The sequence below is a fragment of the Thunnus maccoyii genome, chromosome 10 (assembly GCF_910596095.1).
Source record: "Thunnus maccoyii chromosome 10, fThuMac1.1, whole genome shotgun sequence".
NCBI classification, from domain to species: domain Eukaryota; kingdom Metazoa; phylum Chordata; class Actinopteri; order Scombriformes; family Scombridae; genus Thunnus; species Thunnus maccoyii.
In genome coordinates this window covers 12,462,290-12,486,026 of record NC_056542.1, presented here as the reverse complement: position 1 = coordinate 12,486,026, position 23,737 = coordinate 12,462,290, and the positions used below count along the sequence as shown (strand labels likewise).

The 23,737-nt window shown below is 39.0% G+C and overlaps 1 protein-coding gene across 1 annotated transcript in view; it reads right to left on the bottom strand.

Moving 5' to 3' along the window:
* Positions 1-2,473: 2,473 nt before the first annotated feature.
* bcam (basal cell adhesion molecule (Lutheran blood group)) overlaps positions 2,474-23,737 on the bottom strand; it is a 52,211-nt gene continuing 30,947 nt past the window's right edge. Inside the window, exons 2-16 of the mRNA XM_042424427.1 lie at positions 19,065-19,192; positions 18,690-18,906; positions 16,772-16,845; positions 16,550-16,646; positions 16,157-16,339; positions 14,911-15,032; positions 14,619-14,760; positions 14,013-14,128; positions 12,461-12,602; positions 11,804-11,928; positions 10,884-11,025; positions 10,517-10,540; positions 7,242-7,383; positions 5,943-6,042; positions 2,474-4,626 (exon numbers count right to left, since the gene is read on the bottom strand). Of these exons, the coding sequence (XP_042280361.1) occupies positions 4,624-4,626; positions 5,943-6,042; positions 7,242-7,383; positions 10,517-10,540; positions 10,884-11,025; positions 11,804-11,928; positions 12,461-12,602; positions 14,013-14,128; positions 14,619-14,760; positions 14,911-15,032; positions 16,157-16,339; positions 16,550-16,646; positions 16,772-16,845; positions 18,690-18,906; positions 19,065-19,192 (1,757 nt within the window). The 3' untranslated portion in view covers positions 2,474-4,623. The remainder of the gene's footprint in view (positions 4,627-5,942; positions 6,043-7,241; positions 7,384-10,516; positions 10,541-10,883; positions 11,026-11,803; positions 11,929-12,460; positions 12,603-14,012; positions 14,129-14,618; positions 14,761-14,910; positions 15,033-16,156; positions 16,340-16,549; positions 16,647-16,771; positions 16,846-18,689; positions 18,907-19,064; positions 19,193-23,737) is intronic.

Genomic DNA, 23,737 nt, shown 5'->3' with positions numbered 1-23,737 from the left:
GAAGTAAACTCACACATTGCTGTGTATTTAATATTTCAGTAACTAATATTTCAGTTCACTGACTTACACTACATTTTAGCATGTCACAGACATTGTTGGGCAGTACAATAATGCAAGTACTTTTTTTGGTAATGAGTGGTGTGATGGATTACAATTTCAAATTTACTAATAAACAGTTACTGATCCCAGTAATGCTCCGTTACTTTTGACAATTTGGGGGTTGGCTTATTTGCTTTCTTACTGGGAGTTTGATGGAGGGTTGATTAGTTTGATAAGTATGTTTTAATCAGTGTATAATCACCTGAAACTAAGAGTTGTTGTGTTTTCATTAGCTTAGAATGAGCCTTTATATCTACATGAGGAGAGGGTCATCTTCCATGGAGGCTGCCATGTTGCACCATCATGTTTCTACAGTAGTCCAGAATGGACGAATCAAAGATCTTTCACGTTTTTCACAAGTTTCGCAACCACCATAGGTTCTATTACATATTATTATTATTATTATTATTATTATTATTATTATTATTATTATTATTATATTACATTATAATCTGCAACCTCACTGCTAGATGCCCCTAAATCCTACACACTGCACCTTTACGTGTTGACTCTGGTCATTATATTATGTGTTCTCATTAGTTGGCTTGCTTACATTATCCACTGGTAAGCCTACATTCAGGAATCACCTGGTTTTGTTGGAGATGTGTGAAGCTTGATTGTGAGATTGAACCTTCTGTAGTGTGCAGTCACAGAGTTGACAGCTTGAACTAGCTGTTGATGGTCCAAACGGCTGTAAGTGTGTCTTGTTTTCCATTTCTGCATGTGTTTAAATGAGCGATGAAAGTTAAGTAAGAAGTAATGTAAATACTTTTGCTGTTGAGTAATAATACACTTACTTAAAATAAATCTTTTTAAATGATATGTAATGAGTAATTAATAGCATTTTTTGAGCAACTTGCCCGACACTGGTCACAGATTGAAACATTTTAATGGTTTTATCTTCATAGCAACTGACATGAACATCTTGGGAAATTAATGTAGGCCTAAATTTGATAAGCACTGTCCTGTTATTCTCCATGTGGACACAGTGGCCGCTGCTCAGTCAAAAATATAGCATTACTTTTAAAGAAGCGAGTCAATCAAAGACTACATTTTTTTATATTATCATCAGTATGTCTTATCATTTCAATGCTGGGGTCATTCCACATTACTTATTATTTATTCAGTGCATCCAAGAGATGTTTTTCTTTGCAGAGTCTGGAGCATCTTCAGGGGCTTCAGACTGAAGCCTGGAATTAAACATTAAAAGATTTGCTTTTTCAGATGTGTTTCCGCAAAGAAAAACATCTGAAGCAGCAGTCTGAAGCCCATGAAGATGCTGACATATATCTTCACCTCCATCACATCTGACACAGTTATTTACATTTTCCATAAATTCCCTCTAGATGTCCAAACCCTCTTACTGCTTGCTTCTGGCTTTGCTGCTTTGTATTAGGAGCACAGATCGATTTCTCCAGGTCACACTGATGGGAGATTTTTTAATTTCCTAATGGAGAGCCAGCAGAGCAGGGGGGGTGGTGTGTGTGTGTGTGTGTCAGGAGAATTGTGCTGACAGACCTGTAAGCAGTGAGCCTGTGTAGATATATAGATGCATGGTGTTGGGTAAAATTGCCAGTGGTACAAGGTTAGAGTTCACTATTACATAAGCTTAATGTTAAAGGAAGAGCGATTTCTTAATGTGGAAAACAAATCAGCCTAGTTTAGATTTTTCATCCCTCCTGATCTCTCTTGATCAACTGTTGCTTTGATATATGAATTTTAAAATAGCAGATTATCATTATAGCCGCTATTGATAAGAATCATCCTACTAACGGTTACTGATCTACGCACAAAGGCGCATATCAATTTGCTGATGATTGATGGCTTCATTTCGACTCATTTTTAAACATGAAAGCGAGTAGAGAGAACACTGCATCATGAAGTCAGCAATGAGCCCATCCTTCAAGTACTTATCGATGTAAAACATGAGCTTCCTCCATTTTTCTGTTCTGTCACAACAAATCATGGGATCAATCAATGTGAGGGGAAATTTACATAATGCTGGTTATATCAAAGAGATTAAACTTTGGTGCAAGCTAGAAATCAATTTAGATGTCATCTTCGAGGAAGTGTAAGGAAAAACATACACGGATGAATTCAAAAGCAATTTGACATCCGACAAGTCTTTTGGTGTGGTGTAAGATTTTTGAGATGAAGTTCAGTGGTGAGTAAGGGTTTATGTTGCAAGACACACTTCCTTGCCTCCAAGGAATTCACCTTCACACAACTTTGTGCATCTTGATGAGCATGCACAGAGAATTTCACACATTTAATCCCATTTGTGATAACGATGAAAAATAACGGTGATGTTGCCCAATGAATTCCAAAATAGTATTTTTCTTAACTGCAGAGACAGGAATAAAAACACGGAGAATAAAGGGGTGTGATTGGTTTTCTTGAGTTTTTTTTTCATTATAAATTCTACACAGCTGGAACAAAATAAAAAGATACATCAACACACCACAGAGGTCACAACAGCGTACCACAAAATATACAGTATACAGTACAGAGAGAGAGAGAGAAGTAAAGCACTGAGAATATCTCATAAAAAAAGAAACCTTTTTAAAAAAAAAAACATTTCTCTCTTTTCTCAGCTAGTGGAAAGGCATGGGAAAAATGAAAACTCAGTAGTTCCAAAATGAAGAATCCCCTTTCTAAAAAAAAACAAAGCAACTTTAATACCACAATATTTTTTTTATATAAAACATTAAAATAAAAATAAAAAAGATGCTCCAAGTTTAAGTCTTCACCTGCCATCACAGGTTTGCTAACAGTCAATAAGTTTATGGCAAGATCAGTAGACTGACATTGAAAAATAAAATGAGCCTTCTGGGCGTAGATAGTGGTTTGAATTGACCTTTTTTTAAAAAAAAATCAAGGCCGTAGGTTCCAGTGTACAACAAAGATAAAGGGCCTGTCAACCTGCTATCATCTCTCTCTGGCCTGCCGACAGTGTAAGGGAGGAACATAAATGTCTGTATCGCGTACCTAAACAAAAAAACACTCCTGCTGTGACACTCAAAAACTCTTTCATTTGGTAAAAATCACAAATAACTCACATACACCAGCAAATCCCCTGATCCCTCCCCCATGTTCCCTTCCCTTCCCTGCTTGTATCAAACTAGGGTGAATCTGTGCCAGTGATTTCTCCTAATAGGTGAATCTGTGACTACTGCGCCGTAGCCCCTACAAGTCCCATTTTGTTGTCATGAGAAAACAACAACATAGCAGGCCACAGTTTGAGATTGTCGACCATTTCACCAAATTCCACCAATTTTACAGTGAAAGCTGATGATAATTGGGCTTTTTGAGCGGAACCACTGCGTGCTGTGCTTGTGAGAACTGTTTCATCCCGGAGAAGAGGACTGAAAGGCTGTGAGAGACTTGGTAAGAAACGGTAGCAATTACAATCCCAGGCCAGCAGCTTAGTAACCACAGACACTTTGAGCTCCACACATCAGGCACAGTACACCTCCTGCTCGATAGACAGGTTAATCAGTATTTGAATTTACAAAGAAAACAAGAGCGCAAAGGAAAACAAGCGAATGATTGATGTACTAACATAATATACAAGTATGCTGGAAATGGCAAAAACAAATTTGTACAACCTAATAGCTTGCTTGTTTGGTGGCTTTTAACAGGATTTAAAAAGGCAAGCAATTGTAGAGAAAAGATTGGCATTACTAAATGCCTGGGCTGTTTCTAGCAAAAGCTAATTAGGGATATTGAAAAAAAAATATATAAACATTCACAGGTGGTAAAAATGCAATTAAAGAAACATCACTAAAGCGAACACAGAGCTTCTTTGAGCTGAAATGTTACAGCCATGTGTGCCAAATAGCGTGCTTGGGGATTAAATGTTGTGAGCTGCCGTAAATCATCACGTATTACTGAAGTGAATAAAACAGAATGGCAGCCTGTGATAATTTATCCCAACATACCCAGCAGAAAGCAGAGAATTTAAGTGCAGACTCCAAGACAGAGTAGTCACTACAGTGTCACACTTAGATGCAGACACACACTCCAAAAAACACAGAAGCATAATGGCATTTTGTGTTGCATTTGGGGTAGATAAGAAAGATTTTGCCCCTGTGTTTGGCTTGTGTCAATCCACGCCTCAGTGTGTGTAGCTCTACTCTGCAGAGGAGTCGACCGAAGATGTGATTGGTGAATAAGGAGTTACAATCAAATGAAGCCATGATAATAATGCCATACAGTGATGTCACATTATGATTTTGCACATGTACAGTTTTAAACTTGTGGTAACACAGATGGGTGGAGTTTAATCTTTAAGAGCAAATCTATCTTTTAAAAAAAAAGGAGAAGCTCCACTCAACAGGTCCACTGGTTATAAAACAAGTATACCCAATACCAAGCATGGTGAGGTCCCCAAATCAAACCCATTTCCACCTTTTGATGTTCCCCACAGTCCCATATCTAAATAAAAATTAGCCCTGTTGTCTTCATAACCGTTGACCTCCTTCCCTTCATCCCTCAGTCGGTAATGTTCATTGTCTCATGTCATCACTATTGGAAAGAAAGAGAGACAAAAACACACAGAGAAAAATATAAATATCACATATGTGCCATCATGATAGATGAATATATGCTTATGATGATAAGAAACTACTGTACTTATGGTTTTCCAGTAAAAAAGAATTAGATATCCATCACCCAGAAATTCTGAGTATTCTTAAACTAAATAATTATCTTAAGAAAATGTACGTTTATTAAGTGCCGATAAATGTATATATGTTCTTGTATTTAGATAACAGTTGCATTAATTGTTTGTTTTATAACATTAAAACAAACAATTTTCAAATGCAACACTATGAAATGGTCATGGTCTCCTGCTGCTTATATGTTTGTCAATTAACACACACATCTGGACAAATTAGCTGTACAATACCAGCATCAGAAAATTACCATTAAAATTTACCATTATCATTTTACATCTTTATTAAAGAGTGACTGTGGACTGCTGACAGGGAACAAGAGGAGATAACAAACATATATGTATAGAGCATTTAATACTCAGAGTATTATATTTCAGAGCAGAGTCATGTGTTCTGCAGCTGGCATTACAAGCTGTAAGCATTATAAGCATATGTTACTTTATTTGTACACTTGTTGTGGTGAGACATTCTCCTAAATAAATCTGTCAACAAATGTATAAAATACAAGCCGAGTTTTCTGAGAAGTCTGTAGCTTGGATGCAGTCTTTTAGAAGGCTTACGTGTTGATATTTTTTTAATGACGTCTCAAGAAACATCACTTGATAGCATATGGAGAGACAGACTTTTACATCTTCTCATTATATCCACTTCAAAGCAAAGCAAAGTGTGTGTGCAATCTCGCTGCAATTCTGAAATGTCACACAGTTTGCTGTCAGTAGTCTTAAAAATCTCATAAAACAAGGCTTGCTTAAACTGGCTTTCACATTCACGTCAAATATGCCACTACCATAATTTTCATGATGAAATGTTTTACATTTGTGATGACATTTTCGGATGTCTCCGTGCAGCTGTCACCCTCCGTCATTTCTTCTCTATTTGAATTAAAACTGACTTTAGACACTCAGCATGAATGATGTCTCTGAAGATATTTCTGCTGACTGCATTATTCATGTTCACGTCAAACTGATCCCAATTGGTATAAGGGATCATTTTAGGCAAGTTTATGTCTATGTAGCCATTCTCAACTTTTTGGCAAAAAATTCAAACACTTAACGCTAATTTGTTCAGTCGTATACAGACCTGGTTGGTTTGCCCTATCGTAATCAACAGCTGGAACTCATTGTTAAACCACCAAAACTCTATTGTCTATTGTGTCTATTGACTGACCTGTTCTGTGGACGGTCTCTTGTTGAGGAGACCGGCTTCTTCATTGGCCTTTTCTGTCTTCATCTCCACCACAATGTCATTGTTCACCTCTCCAGTGGCCCTGTAGAGAGAGCAAGAGACAAAAACAAACCGAATCAGGACAGAAAGTGTGTCGTGACTGCCTTGTATAGCTAATGGATCTAGATTTGACAAAAGCATGTTAATCATTGCTTTGACTTCAACACAATGTTCTTAAAGACAATTGGGCTGCTTTACGTCTAAAATTTTGTGTACAGTTCAACTATATTTTTCTGCAAAAAATAGAGTACATACTGTAATTTTTTTTCCTATTTACTCATGCTTTTTACTCATTTTTTTAAAAATACAAACTTCCCTGTTTCAAATCTAGGGAAAGATAATACTGCAATCCCAGCTTATTAAGATATACAAAGACAACAACTCGTTCTGAGGTGATATGGTGTTGAGGATATTTCTTAATAGACACTAAAAATGATAAAAATGGAAATCCTGACAAAATCAGACAGAAGGTTATTGTCATGGATGGGTTGAGCACACAACCTTTGAGCTTGTCAGAGAAAAATTGCTTCTTTGAAAAATAGAGAAGCCCAGCATGTTGCTGGGAATAATGTGAACAGTTGAGGCAATCGAAAGTATTTCATAAAAAGTTATGCTGCAGATGGTCCCTTCACTGAAATCACTTCTCATTTTTTCCACTTTTTTTTCACCGTGTCACCTTTTGCACATGAGATAAATTGATTCTTTTTGCATCTTATGAACCTCTTCTAATTTTTTTGTCAGTGTGCAGTCAATCTTTTTTATAAGGTGGGATTGTTGATTTGAAAAGCAAGGATTCAAGAGTGGAAACCTTGTTACTATTCTTCAATTTTAACTATTGTCAGAATGTTAAATACAGCAGATCTGTTGCATCTAATTTCACTGTGATTCTAATCTAAGATCCTTAATCCTTAAATGCTCAAAAAGCACAGAACTCTAACATATAAGTTTTATTTACATTTTTATATTTTTATTGATTTATTGAATTATTGATGATTTTTAAATTTGAAATATTTTCCTCTTTTCATTACATTTATCTATTTTGTAAAAATACATATACATGCTGGAATGTGTTTTATCACCATCTACCTCTGAAGAGTTTATTTTTCCCTTTTTTTCACAAAAGACACTATTGGAAACCATAGTGACGTTTTACTTACAGTATAATGGTTGAGTCATATTAGAAAAATCACTGCCAAAATGAATCCTTTCCGTCCCTCTTTCCCTCCCCTTGTTTCGACTTACACTTCCTTCTTGTCCTTCTTGCCGCAGGGCAGCTTGCTCTTCTTGTTCAGGAAGTAGATGAGGGCCACCAGCAGCAGGAGCAGCAGAACGCACACCACTACAGCTATCACCACCCCACTGGAGCCTCCCTGCTGCTGGTCAGCTATAGTGCCGCAATGGAGGGATACATGGAGGGAGGGGTGGAGGGACAGATGGTGGGGTGGAGGGAGATTTGAAGGAAGGACAGAGGTGTGAGGGAGGCGTGGATGAGGGATTGATCACAGTGGAGGAGGAAGGTGCAGGGAATTTGATTTTGGAAAGGGCAGTGGTGGAGAGAGGGGCATGATTTGTGGGTGTTTGATTCGTGGAGGTAGAGGAGGAGGAAGTGGGGGGAGGAAAATGATTTCATTGTGGATACCATGGGAGGGGATGAGGAGCGGAGGGTGGAGAGAGGGAAAGGGTGGGGACGGGTGGGGTCCAGATGAAGACAATGGATGGATGGGCAGGTGGAGAGGAGAAGGAGCAGGGAGCGGGATGTGGGGTTAGTCTAAACTTTTGAATGCAATGACTGAAATGTGATGAGACCCAAAAACGGGGCCTGTATATTCAAACAATACTAGACAGCTGACCAGCCAGAAAACAACACTGAACATACTCACCCGTCCACCTACACTTGTATTACTATATTTGTGGGGACATGACATGTCAATATCAAGCAGCAAGCTCCGGATCTGAAAAGTGAAGCCTCTCTAATAGCCAGCAGCCGGCGACTCCACTGGCTACAAAAAGATTCCCGATTGAGACTATGAGAAAATGACCCTACTTCTCACTTGATTTATGACCTCAGCAAACATTTTCCTGATGTGTTTATGATCTCAATTGCTAGTTTCAAGTCTTTTTCAATACAGTATGATGTTCATTTAGTAAATTATGGTTCAATTTAAAATAAAATAGATGATAAGTCAGGGTATGCTTTACGAATCGCTACCATGGCGACAACTTTGGTTACGTACATTGCGTATCATAACCCCAGATTAGAATAGGTGTATAGGCGTAGCTGTCGCTATTTTAGTGTGTTTTCAGTTCATGAAAGATAATTATAACGTTTTGGTTGCCAAGAAAGTCTTTTTCAGTGTTTGGTTATACTTAAAGACCGTCTAAGGAGTTGGATGTTCGGTTTTTCCGGTAAGTACATTTTGTTTTAAGCCTGTTTTTCACTGGCCAAAATTAGCATTAAGATTAGCATTACCACAATTAACCATAAACTGTAAATGCGCCATGCTAACCAAGCTAGGAGCGAGAAGCTAGCAGCTAATGTTAGGGTCAGCTCCACCCTCTCGTCCAAATATGCTCACTTCTTGCTCCAAGAATTCTAAATGGTGACGGTGAAAATGCCGAACTCAAGGCTTCAAAACGGGAGTCCACAAACCAACAGGTGATATCAAGGTGGCTACGTCCACTATTTTTTTTACTGTCTATGGTCAACACATTTCTAAAATCTGATACTGTTCTACATAAAATATAACATTATCATAGATTTAACAGAGTTTTAAATGTCCAATATTGATACCAATATAATAGCTATTTATACTATAGCCATTAAGAATACTTGTTTCTGATTGGTGGCCAGGTGTCCTATAAGGAATAGTTTGACACTTTGGGAAATATGCATCTTTGCTTTCTTGCTTTGAGGTAGATGAGAAAATTGATACCATTCTCAGAGAGACAGAAATGGTTAACTTAGGTTAGCATAAAGACTGAAAACAGAGTGAACCTGGTTCTGTCCAAAGGTTAAAAAATACCTGACAGCTCCTCTAAGGCTCATTAACCAACAAATTACATCTTGTTTGTTTAATTTGTACACAAAACAGCTGTGGGTTATGTGCCAAACTATTTCATGTCTGGATGCAGTAACTTCACAGCCAACAAAGTGTCCAACACATAACCCCTCTATAAAACCACAATCGTTTTTTGTTTAGTATGGTTTTTACACTTCAGTTTTTGTAAAAATTAAACAACAAATAACTTGTTAATAAGTGAACTTCAGAGGTGTTGGTCTGCAAATTTTGTTACCTCTGGACATAGCCAGGCTAACTGTTTCCCCCTTTTCCAGTTTTTATGCAATGCTAAGCTAATCAAATGCTGGCTGTAGAATCATATTTACCGTACAAACAAGAGAGTGGTATTAACTTATCTAACTCTCAGCAAGAAAGGGAATAAGTATATTTCCCATGTCGAACTATTCCTTGAGGAATACTTGCGTCTGATTGATTAAAACTGTAGAATAGGACACCTCAGACATAGTTCTTGTGAACCATTTTAAACTATAGCTGTGGTCAGTTAGTAATGTCTATTGTATTAGCAGTGGACGACTTGCCTATATGAGCTGTTTTTGTTCTGTAATTCTAAATTTCAAGTTGTAAGGGGTAAGTACGTATGAAAAAATTCTGAAATAATAAGACGTAAATGTCTAAAAAGCAAAACCTTTCGTCTCTACACGTCCTATTTTAAAGTCTGTCCTCACAACTACAGTAATACAAGTATGAATACACAAACACATTAGCTTTTGTAAACACAAATACACAAACCTGTGTGTGCACACAGACATCAATACACACACAGTGTACAGAACTTACAGTTCTAGACGAACACCATACACATGTCAATAGGGTTAGTGATACAGACCTGACTTAAGCACAGGGTTTCCAGAGAGCAGCACTTTGAGAGAAAGAGAGTTGCTCAGTCCCGTAGCATAGCAAAGCAACAACTACAACGCGCACACCAGTGAGATCATACACACACAAAAACTAAGCTAATGCAAACTTACACACAGCACCCCGGCGAGAGGAAACAACGAACAGGAAAAGCGAGAAACAAGAAGGCAGTCGGAAAGAAGAGCAAAGACCAAAAAAGAGACACTGAGTGAGGAAATACAGAGAGGAAAGGAAGGAATAGAATAGAATAGAATCCTTTATTGTCCCCTAGGGGCCACAAAAAGTTGTAGTAGCATCCACAAAATATAGGACAGACATCATACAAAGGTGACAAGAGAAGAAGAAGAACAATATACAATATCCACAGTGTTCGGTAGTAAGAGGGCAAATATACAAGATTACAGTACAGCGGAGGGAGGTGTGTGTCTATGTGTGTGTGTGTGTGTATGTGTGTGTGTGATGGAGGGGCCGGGGCAGGAGGAGATGGGTAGAGGGGGGGATTTCTAAATTACAGGGTCTGTACAACAAAGAGTCCTGTGAGAAGGAGGGAGGAGAAGAGGAGGAGGAGGGAGAAGGCTCTACCTCTGTTAGCGGAGTTGTCAATTGCTGCAAGAGAGGAGAACAAAAAAAGAGAAAAAGGCATTCAGGTTGCAGTTTTTGGTGCTGGTAAAAGAGCAAAAGAAAACAGTCATTTAAGTCTATTATTGAACTCTAAAAAAAAAAAAGACTTCAAAAAAGACTGTAGAAACCAGCCAATGAATGAGATCACTTCATCATTCCTTCAACACAAGTAGATCAATTCAAATTTCAAAAAATCAAGTCAAACCTTTTCACTACAAAAAAACATGTTTTTGTATCGTAACTAATCATCAAATGCTGAGGAAAACATGAAGATAATCGAGGGAGGGAGAAAGCAGTATCATCGCTGCCGTCATCTCCTGACACTAACCTCTTTTGAGGGATACTAGGAAGGTCTTGCTATCTTTTCCGTGCTCATTGGAGACCTCACAGGTCACCCCGTTCTTCATGACCTCGGCCGTGGATTGAAGGGTAACGGTGCTCACCACCTTGTTGCCTTCCACTGATACCGACTGGCAGGAGTGAAGGGTGAGGGGAAGAGTGAGGAGGACAAAAAAAAAGACCTCATTGTTTCTTGTCTATATTTTGAATGCATTGTTACATATTTATATTGTGAAAGCAAATACTTTTGCACTATAATGATGTTATAATCCATTAGTCATGCCTTGATTTTCAATCATACACCTCAATCAGCTCTTAAAACATGGCCAGTTGCACAGGTTGAAATATCTCTCATCTTTTATCTTGCATACATCACTGTTTTCTTCTGGAATGACCCAGTTTTTTAGAAGCATCATTAAAGTTTTATCTTATTCAATCAACTTTATGTAATATTTCAATTATGAAGCAGTATTCCCCCTTTAAAAAAGTTTCTTTAAAACTGTTTCTTGTGGGATTTTCTTTTCAACTATATCACATCAATATGAAATATTAGAATAAAATATTACTTTCCATAGCCCCATGAGCTGTTTCTTTCCCTCCTTTTTCTATTGCTTTTGAAGTTTAACTACCAGTCTACCAAGGAGAAGATCTTCAGATGTTTTGAAAAAGGGTGTCTCAAACTTCACATATTGACCCAAATGAAATCACTAATAGTGATAGCTCTGTTTGTTTGGCATACATATTCAACTCTGTTTTTATAGTTTTACTCGTGCAATCACTTCTAAGAAAGCAGTGATAGCTTCTATTTCCTTTTGTTAACTAAGGGATTCCTGTGCACTAGGGAAGATGTAATTGTCTGATGTATTTTTGTATCAACTTCAATACATGGCTGTGATTTCAAATTTGTACCTCTTTTCCTGAGGGCTTCCAAGTGAACTGAGGGGCAGGGAAGCCGTAAGCCGAGCACTTCAGAGTTACCATGTCTCCTTCCTTTTCCACCTCTCCAGCAGCTGGAGTCTCGATCATCGGCTTTCCTGGAGAGGGAATGGGAAAGCGAGTTAACATTTCCTACTAACAGTGTAGAAAAACCCCCAACACGTACACAGACTAATCTGGTTCCATCTTATACTGAAACTAATCAACGGAGTGGGAAGCAACACCATCTCTCAGCTGCTTCCACCTTTTATAAAACCTCCTTCCTCTAACTAAAACAATACCCAGCCCACACTAACACTGGCCATTGTCATTATCCTGTGTGTTTGCAGTGGTGGTGGTGTGGGTGAAAAAAAAGATTTGATGCTTTGAATAGAGTATGTAAAGCCTCATATATTGTCCAGCTTCTAAGCAGCAGGCTTCTCATGTCTAAAAGTTGCTGTCGGAGGAGGAAGTTGAGTAAATTTAGTAGAGGAAACACATAACTGCATATGTTTGTACATTGAAATATGATGATACAGATGCTGATGTGATTATCTAAACAGCTTTTTCTCAGGTAGTCAGTACATGCAGCCCTGTAAATGCATGTTTCTATGTTTATATGTATGGTATGTATGTAGGTAAGTGAATTACCTTTGACAGTGAGGTTGACGCTGAACTCGGCTGTCAGTCCTGACACAGATGGCACGGCTCCAACACACATGTACTCCCCAGCTTTATCATAGGAAACGTCTTGTATTGACAGAGTGCCGTTCTGAGAGAGTACCTTAGAGCCCTGGAGGAAAACAAACACCCAGAAATAAAAACAATTGGACTCACACTACCAGCCTTTTATTCTTTCTTTTTACTCTCTGTGTGTGAATATGAGAGTAGGACAGCATTGTGAATATCTAGTTTGAATGCACGCTGTTATGCTGGGAAAGCAAAAGAAGGACCTTCACACACACTGTTCCAAAGCACAGTGATAAGAGATCAAAGTCAGTCCTCAACGATGAAACTGTCTCTCGCAATTCTTCTCAGCCTCTTCTCATAGCAATCCTTCTTTCTAAGATCAAACACGTTTTCTACCCACAAAACCAGCAGTCGGTGAGTTTCTATCACACCAGGGAGACACAACAATAGATACACAAGCTCGACAACAGGCCAGACATCGGAGAAACACTGTGCACATGACAAGTGGAGGGCCAGGGCTGAAAACCAAAATACCAAAACCAAAAAAAAATGGCAACACACTGATTTGTGGTTTTACAGTATCAGTGTGTGCTGAACTGCTTCAAATAGACTATAAGAGTAAGCAAATCCTCTTTTCTTTGGTATGTTTACTGTAGAAAACAAAGTCAAAATATGGCATGATGTACATTGTTTGTAACAGAAAAGAGACGCCAGAAGTAGTGCTTCTCCTGGCTACACACAAATTATGAATTGTTTAATTATCAATGACCCTCAGCTGTTGCTACTCTAGCTTGTCTACATTTTAACTCAGAAAGTTTTAAAAGTTTAACTCACATAATTACTATAAAACTAAAAATATGCAGTACAAAACAAAATGTACTGCATTTGGCTGTCTCCTGCACAGGTGGATGTCTAACTTATCTTAGACTAACTAAAAAAATCAAAGGATTTGCAGTTATATGCTTAATTATTAAATGAGTCATTAGATAGACAAAATGTGTCTTGTTGCTGTTTTTTCTCATTCACAAACTAGAAGCAGCTTCTGCTCTCCAGTTGCTGCCATTGGACACAACACAATGCAGCCAGTATAGCAGAATCACAACTGTCTTTAAAGGGAGCAGATCCAACAGCTACAGTGTTGTATGGCAGCTGCAAACTAAGTAAGTTCTGTATCACATTATGAAAATGTTGTCTTATGCAATAAAAAAATTAAAAAACTGTTGTCCTGAAAAAAAGACTGCATCAAAGCTCAACCAGAATCACAAAATATCCAAATATGGAGACCCAGGCGAGACTGAATTCTTGGAGTAAAGTTCAAAATCCCCTAGCCAGTGTTGTTAATACATAATAATGTCAGGTTTGTATTTTTACAAACTTACTCTTACTTACTCTTATCTAGGAATGCTCTGAAAGAATTCTGTGGACAGATGAGTAAAAGACCAAAGACAGACATCCATTTTCCATTAACATGCAAGGAGAATGGAAGGCAAGTTGAGAGAGTGATGGAGCACACCTTTTTCCAGTGAACTGTATGCTGAGCAGACGCCTTGGTCTTACACTGCCACTCCACCTTGTCTCCAAGCATGACAACTTGAGGTTTGATCGGGGTCACGCTCACTGGGTCAATGTCTGACAGAGAGAGAGGCGAAGAAGAGAAGGCAATTCAGAGGAGAGGACGACACACGAAACCTAAAGAAGTGCCACTTAAAATCAAACAGTTCCTGATCGCTTAAACAACCATGTAATAAGGCTCTTAAGGCGGCCGTACTAGGCAGAATATTTAATTTTTTTTAAGTACAAAGCTAATGCACTTACTCTGAAGTTAAGCCCATTTCGAAGCCCAAGTTAAATGTATTCCATGCTATTTCTAGGCTATCTCCACTTAATGTGTGTGATAAGATCAAATTAAGGAGTGTGGTTGGGATAACATTAAAGTAACAGATGAACTGTGAAAAATTGAATTGGGTATCGCCCGGCTGAAAGGATTCCATTAAAGCTCATTCCTTTCTAACCCTTTTAATTCTATGATTTACTGATGAAAAGAATGGCTTACTGCAAGGGCGAAACTACACAAACAGAAGATAAATTGTTCCTGTGAGCGTGTCTTTGGGTTACTCACAGTGGACACTCAGGTTGATCTTTCCACTCAGATCAGCATCGATGTTATCGAAATCTAGAGCGTTGCACATGTACACGCCAGCATCTGTGCGTTTGATAGATTTCAGCGTCAGGAGACCACCCTGACCACTGAGGAGTTTGCCCTGGAGGTGGAAGAAGAGGTATGGGCAGAGAGAGAGAGAGAGAATCAAGATTTAGTGAGAGTAACTATTTTTTTTAAAGAAGTGGGGTACATAGAGTAAAAGAATAACAATTCTCTCTCAAACAAACATGCACGTGAAATTCAAACGCACATCTTTCGTGAAGTCAAACTCAGGCTGAGGGTTTCCATCAGTTTCGCACTTCATAGTGACAACATCGCCCTCTTTGACTGGATCAGTGTTGAGTAGGGTAAATGTTGCGGTCTCTGAAGGATCTAGATGGACAAGAACAGACATGGAACAGGTGAAAATTCCTCCTTTTGGATACATTTACATTGTTATATGGTATATCATTGCAATGCATTCCAGAGAGGATGTTTTACTTTCCCAGTGCCTCCTCTTTCCTTTCCTCATCATATCTCTTTAGCTGAAAATTACATTACATGGTGTTTGTGCCTACAGATTTTAAAATGGGCCCAGGAGGTGAAGACATAACACTATGAGCTGTTTGTTGACAATGCTTTGTACATAAATAAATAAATAGATTTTAAAAACAAAGAGATCTTCAAACTATTTGTGGAACAAATGTCAAAACTGAGAAGCCACAACACATATTCGTGGCATTAAATTTGAGCTGCAACTATTTGCTATTTTACTCAATTTTTAAGCATTTGCTACTTCTGGTTTCTCACATGTGAGGATTTGATGCTTTTCTTTGTCATACACGATGGTAAACTGAATGTCTTTGTATTTATGACTGTGGGTCACAAAACAAGACAAAGGAAGATGGCACCATGGGTCGGGGGGAATTATAATAAGGATTTGTTCACTATTGTCTGACATTTTATAGATGAAACAATTAATTGAGAAAATAATCGGCAGATTAATTGACAATGAAAACAATTATAGTTGCAGCCCTACATTAAATAACATGTCATGTTATACAACTGGTATATGTGTTTTACATTCTTGTATGATCACAGCTCATTGACCAGTAAAGTAAAAAAACAGAACAACTAACACACAATGGCATAAATCTTGACTCCTTTTTTTCTTCAATCCTACATTAGTCCGGTCTTGATCATTTTCACTTAGTGCAGCAGGGGTTTGGCACACTGGTCTGATAAGAAATTATTCTCTGATAATGAAGCAGTTAGCTTGCAGAGCTAAAGCAAAGTTCAGAAATCATAAAGTGTAATCGCTGCCATTTTAATGCGATATTGAGAAAACTGACATATGATTAAAATGTTTCATTCAAAATACTATTACTAATTCAAATGTACCTCCTGCAATTCCTCCAGAACATCTAAGGGGAACTGAAGGACAACTGGTTGAAGACCTTCATTAATAAGGTAATTGGATAGAGTCACCCCACCCCCTTCCCTCACAGTTCACTCACAGTTGAGGTTGATGGTGGTGCTGTCAGACTTCTTCTGTTTGATCTGGCCTTCTGGCATGCTGTACTCCACGGTGCACTGGAAGACAGAGTCCTTGTCTGCTTTGGTGGGCTGCATGTACAGGGTGCTCTTGATGGTGTAGAGACCTGAGGCCTCCTTCACTACCGAGGGAATCATGTAGGTCTCTGACAGAGAGGAGGGACGGAAAAAGGAAGGAGAGACATTTGTTAAGCTGAGTGCATTCGATTGATTTACTAACCAGATCAATTGATGGAATGACTGCAGAGAGTGTGCAGATTATCCTCTGCTTTATACGGTATGTTAAATAAGACTATGTTTTCAATCAGGACATTGTTTATACTTTCTCATCATTCTAACAATCAGAGGACACGTACTCTCTTTCCTGTCCTTGACCTCGGGTAGGGGCTGGTCATCTTTGAACCAGATTATTCTTGGTTGAGGATGCCCGTTCATTGTCACACAGCTGCCGATCTGATACACATGTTCAAATACATGCACAAAAGGAAGGATAAGTGTCAGAAAATGCAGTGTTAGGAAAAATGCACTCGCACACAGGATACACACACACACACACACGTAGAAAACTGCACACACACCTCAGAGCTGGAAGTCTCTCCCACAGAAATAGCCTGGCTTGATGGCTTTTTGAGTTCTGGCTTCTCCGGAGCAACTGAGACAGAAAAATATGGGAGGGGGAGGATACATTATTAAATCATTATGATTCACTGGAAGGAAAACCTTTAACTTTAACCCTGAGATACAAACACACACAAACTAACTATAAGCAGTCCCACCCACATGCCTGCTGACCTTGTTAATTAAGTTGAGCAGTAAATATCCTGCTTCGCATGATTCCACTGAGGCCTGGTTCACATGAGCTGATAAGGGTCAAATCACAAAAAAAAAACCCTCCACACTCCGCCTCTCTCTGGCTAACACACACAACCACGGGTGTGAGTGTTCCCTCTTGTTTCTCTGCTTTATTCCCCAGCTCCACCTGTTCACATGCAAGGTCATGCTATCAGTCCCTGCAGCTGCCGACTGCTTATGAAAATAAACAGTAAATGGGTATTTCTCTCACCATCTCGCTCACTCAGTTGTTTGACTTTAGTTTTCAGTAGTTTTTGTTACGCTGCTCACAAAACTGCTGAAGCACGTTTTTTTTTTTATAGGCATTCCCTTTCCACATACTGTGTAATGCAGGTGGCCATACTTTATGTAAGCACAGTTTGAGAAATTGTTCATAAGTCATAAGTAGGTTTCTTTCCCTCTGAACTCTCCTTTACTGCCTATTATTAGATGTAAGACAGCAGAAAAAAATACAGAGAAATGGTGGCAGGATTGTTTTCACTCTGTAATAGCGTGTTTTGCTTAGCAGACACACGGTTTACTTTCTACTGTAGGCCTCACTAGAGAGAGAAACCAGGCTATCACTGGTACAGCTCAACCCTCGGGAGACCTCATAACTCACTCCTACTAAGTTAAGGCAGGACAGACACAATATAACTCATCCCCCATTGAGTCAAGTGGTCAAACATGGACGAAGAATAATTGCTGATTTGTGAGACAGGGTGTTTTCTTATGGCTGTGGGCACTAAGTGCATTTAAAAAGACCATTGTCAAATAGCACTTCATTGAGGATTTGTGAAACACTGTGCTCTTCACAACAGCCTAGCCCATTCACAATTAATAGCTTATTTTATGAGACTGCTTTAAACCTCGGTGCATCAGAGAACATAAATGTTAATGGATAACTTCATATTAAGTAAAGAAAGTTCTGTGTGACTATTCTCCCAACTTTAAATTCTCCCTATTAAGAGTGATTGATCCGCACAATCCAAAATGCAAATGAATCCTATTCATTTCGGTGAGGCCACTAAACGTTAAAAGTATGATTGATGTCTGCTCAGGGGTTGCTGTGGGAGGGGCAAGGACACAGCGGCCTGTACCCTGGTCAGCCCTTGGCGCCTTGGTGATAAATTCGGACCGTTATTAAGATGAGATATATGAGACATGACAGGTGTGATTGAACTATTCATCAATTGTGTCAAGAGTGATTAGATTGTGGTTAATTGACCTCTGGGGAATCAAAGGAAACTAGTAACCCCAGGCATTGAAAAAAGCTCCAAAGTCCTGCACATGATGAAAAAATATTAGCAGAAGTCTGCTCTATTCTTGACAAATGTAGACAATTGTGACAGATAAAACCTCATGATACTATATTTTTATAAAATAAGGTTTTGCATGGTGTTTTGTGCAAAATGCAATCAGCAAAATGCATTACATGCATTAAGTGCAATTAAGCCTCTTCTAAATGAAAGTAGTATGCGTGAACACACATGCAGATCTCATTAATGCCGCAAACCTTTAGCAGCACTGATAGCAACAAACCAAGTCATAAATTCCAGACATCAACAACTGGGAAAGTGAGTAGGGGGTGAGAGGGCAGAGTGGTTGCTTTAAAAAGGTCATGTTGAGGTCCTACAAAAGGCCAAAGGCCACTGGCTGACTCACAGAAGACTTTGAGCATAGTGGCAGCATCTTTGACACCAGCGGGGCCAGCAGTGACCTGGCAGAAGAAGACGAGCTCATCGGAGGGTTGAACAGAGGTGATGGTCAAGGTGAAGTCCTCTCCAAAGGTGACCCGGCCAGACAGAAGGGTGCCCTCATCGCTTTTTCCCTCGCCACCCTCGGAGCGGAAAGCCACGCGCCTCCTGGTTCCCTGCTCCTCCTGCATGGACAGATGGAAAAAAGAAGATAAGGGAAGAGGGCAAGAGAAACATGAGGAATAATCGAAGAAGCCACGATCTCAAATCAAATCTAAAAATAAAAATTTTGACAGTGCCATATTTGAATATGAAAGAATATCAATATCTGGATATTACTTACAATGTACCACTCAACAATAGTGTTGCTTGATGGAGGCGAGACAGTATATGTGCAGGGCAGTTTGGCAGTGCCATCTTTCAACACCTCCACTTTAGGGTTCACATTCACAGTCACAGCCCCACTGCATACTGTAGAGAAAAACACACAAACAACGTTAGAAAGAAGAATGTAATTAAAGACACAAGCAATAGGAAGCAATTTAAAAGACTTGTGTGTACCAGTGTGTATCATGAGGAAAAACTGCTAGAAATAAAAATAACTCAAAAACATAATATTAAATAATTGGACATGTCTTATATATGTAGTGGCTACCTGCGCAAGTTAGACAACTAAGGTAAATATGTACAACTTAAAGTAAGATCTAATGGTCTAATTGACAACACTGCATTATGACGTGAAAGGCTGGTATTGCATGATAGTAATGGTGATGTTCAACACTGGATTTTATAAAGTTAAATACTGTACTTTGCCTCTCAAAGAAGGACAGGAGGAAATGAGGAGACCGCGAAGACAGAAGGAAAGACAAATAATAAAACTACAACTTGTCTCTTTGGTATTAGATTGAAAGCCTGTGGGTTTGTTTAATACCCTCAGAACTTCAAACACCGCGTTATGAGAACCAGGGACAGTCTTATGGCATCCATGTGGGACTTTATCAGCACTGGAGCACGCCTTTTCCTGCAATGCCTTGAGCTGTTCGCACTCATCACTCCTCACACACACATCACATACACAAGTGGCAACGAGAGGCCTTGGTTTGTGATTACCCCACGTTTTTAAGGACAGCGCCTCCCTCACTGGAAACACATGTAGTGTACACAGACACACATTCATGCATGCAATGTACACCCACACAATACAGCAAACGGATGCACAGTTGTAAAGTTCCAGAGATGACAACTGACACCGGAGTGATGCCAGAGGGTAAATGCATGGACCACACATGTATACATACACACAGGCTTATACTGTATCTCACCCTTGACACAGAATACCGCAAATTCTCTACAGCAAAGAATTCTTTTTTTCAGAGCAGAAAAACAGGTGGAGTCCTGACATATCAAAGGAATACTCCACCAAAAATATATGGGATTAGATGCATATCTTCAAATTTCTGTTCAGAATTATAAATCAGCAGTTAAGTTAGTGATTTGTTAGCAAAAGGTTTGTTTTGGAGGTTTATGTGTATATATTTTGATATTTTTTCTGTCATGACTCTGGGTGTCTGTTAGAGTATTTTGTAGCTTCTTTAATCCAAACAAACTACATTCAACCATTCTCCACAAAGGAGCAAGCTACCAACTTTTCAAAGCCACCTCTTAAGTCTACTGGAGTTTTCCCTTAAAGGTGAATGAAAAGTGTTAAAATCTGTTAAGGGACACCGAGGGGAGCTGGAAGGTCCTTGTGACCGGCGCTGTCAGTGTTCTCCATTCAGTAGAAACATTAGGATGCGCACAGTGTCCCAGATCTCAATGGGAGAGTACCCAGCTAGGGCATGGGCTGGACCTGAACTGGTTCCTGTGGGGATAGGGAACACCATAGCTCTCTCTACATCTAACAATACAGAAACTATGTCACAAGCAGATTGCATTACAGAGATGGAGGGAAAGGATGGAGAATTGGATGAAGTGATGGAGCTCCATTTCTGCTAATGAACTGCAGTGCAGTGCATACAGTGTCATAAATCATCATAAATCGTATAGGAGAGGGAGTGTGTGTTGTGAGTGTGTAGAAACACATGACAACTGCAAAGAAAAGGACAATGTTGTTTTAAGGAGCTGGGGTTAAACTGCCAAATGCATTTTCCAATCTTTGACTATCAAATAAATAAAGTAAGTAATCAACATATGGACTGCATATTTCATAGTAAATTAGTAAATTAGTAATCATGCAATTTAGTATGCATGTGCCTACATGAAAGATAGTGCTTGCCAAGCATACTTAGCTGATTATGGGAATGGAGCCATATTTACTGTATGATAAAATACTTTCATATAAAAACTACAAATAGAAAAATGTGTATGCATTGTAAATAATATATGCATCAGTGAATTGCTACAGTAAACAACCACTCAACAACATTCCCCAAAAACCTAAACACAGAGTTGAGTATCATTAAAAGCAAGAAATCTAGACTCAACTTAATATTCACATTCTGAACATACATGTTACTAATGAACAACCCAGCCCTGTATTCTGTATAATAACATAAATGAATGATATCATCCATTACTGGACTACAAAATCTACACTTGAATAATTTATTTTGTTGTGAGAGTGGGGAGGATGGACTTCTGGGAATCATAGTTGTTTGACAGGCTAGTTTTAATAACAGGGCAGAGAAATGCAGACAGGGGATGATGAAAGAGTGTTTGCTCAAAATGTCTTAAAGATGAGATGAGAGGAGCTGAGGCATGGCCTCCTTGTTATCGCTCCACTGCGAGGATGAAAAGGAGGGAAAGAAGGAAGGAAGGAAGGAAGGTGAAAATAAGAAGGCAGAGGGCACTTATAGAGGAAATAATAGGGAGAGCTGTCAAAAATACACACTGAGGTCGCTCATCGATGTGTGCGTGCATGTATATTGGAAAAAAGAGCTTGTATGTGTGACATTCCAACAGGCAGAGTCAGACGTTATGATTCACCACGACCCAGGAAGCACACAGGGTCAAAGTTCATTCAAGCGTTGACATTTGATGAAAAGATCTCATGTCTCTTTCCCCCGCTGTATTCTTTCACTTCCTCTTACTTTACTTTTTCACTTCCCATGGCTCTTTTTTATGCTGCTTTTTCTTTTCGTCATGTCCTTTTTTTCTTGCTCACTTCATCCCTATGCAACATCCCTTCCTCTCACTCTCTGAATATTTTGTTCAGTAGCTCTCAAGTGAACCAACATTAGTTTTACAAACTGAGTCTCATGTTCTAAATTTGTAAGAGGGATGTAGCCTGAACGAAAATCCTCCTCTGTTTCTGCGCCAACACAAACAGCAAGCCAGACAAGCAAATGTCCAAGAATGTGTGAGTAAACGATGAGCTGTGCTTTTAGGCAGCACTCAGGATTTAAGAGTCCTGTTAAGTGGTGCATGGGAAAAATACACACTCTTACACATACCACATTAAATCAAGTGACTTACTGGCACATGCATAGAGAGCCAGAGTCTTAACTCGGTTACTCAACTAATTTGGTTTTTGAAAAACACACGTTAACTCCAAGGTAAGCTTTTAAACTCTGTGAGAAATTCATTTGAGCACACTGGAGAAGTTACTCCAACATTACTGGTTACCATAGCAATGTCAGCATCTGAGTCTGTAGGTTTTTACTGTCTGTGCAAACCTGTGAATGGCTACATATTTATGTAAACATAATGCAAGTATAAGAAAAAAAAACAATCGATAAGGGGAGCGGTGGCTAGTGTCTGCACCTTTTCATACTCTCTGGTAAATTACTGTATCTATAACATTAGAGGAATATTCTGTTACTTAGCAAAATGAATGAATAACATGGTATCAATGGCGTATGAAAAAAAATCTAATAAAAAGACAAAACTAGGTAACAAACAATATGAAAATAAAAGACAAAATGTTGAATAACAAAGTTTTTTGCTTTTTATTCCAAGGCCTGCAGATTTTTATATTTCAAAAGATGACTAACAAAAGAAATATTAGCTTAGCACAGCTGATTGTGTTTCAAATGTGTAATCGTGATTTCATCTGTTGCCTTCTGATTCTTAGTTGTGCAAGTGACACAATACTGATGACATTCACTTTCCACAGACGCAGCTATGAGTTATTCTTGTGTCTTATTTTGTGCACGTTTTTCAGAAATTTGCCAGACATAACGGAAAATAATAACAATTGCTTAACCCTAGCTTTTAATGCTGCTACAAGTTTCTATTTTATCTTTTATGAGATAATAATAGTCACATACTATCAGTCAAGACTGTCTAAAGCACAGGATGATGATCTGAGGATGTTTGGATGTTTTGGTATCTGTGTTCTTATCAGTTAAATGGTATCTGACCGTATGACAGACCCAGTAGCTGGGTGGCTAATGAGATGCTGGTTAAGCAATGTTACAGGCTGTAAATGTAAAGTATGTCAACAGAGTCCCTCTCTATCTCTCATTTTTATTTATTTTTTGTCTCACTCCCACTCTTTTCTCTCTCTCACACACATCTATTGGTGTCATCCACAATATGTTTTTGGTCCAAAGTGATCAATCAGGCCGCTGTTCTGTGTTTCACACATGAGGCAGCTGGACAGACAGAGCAGGGCAATTAAAGCATAATTAGGGAGTCCTCTGTCCAGTCTGAGCCTGGAGCAGCGCTTGTGTATTTAGAGACACAGGCTGTTGGCTGTCACTGTGTATGTGTATGTGTGTGTGTATGTGTGTGTGTGTGCGTGTTTGAGTGAGTGAGAGAGAGAAAGAAAGAAAAAGAGAGAGGGGGCGGGGGGTGTTGGAGTGGGCGACTAGCTGCATGGGGGTCTCGTTAGCTGACGCAGGCCAGATAATCGGATTTAGCCAAAGAGAGAGAAAGTGTGTGTGAGGTGGTGTGTGATGGGGTGTGTGACTGGGTAGAAAGACAGATGGGAACGAGACGGTCAGGCTGTGACCTGTATGCACTCGCACGCACGCACACACACACATACACTCTTCCAGTATATCTATTATGCAT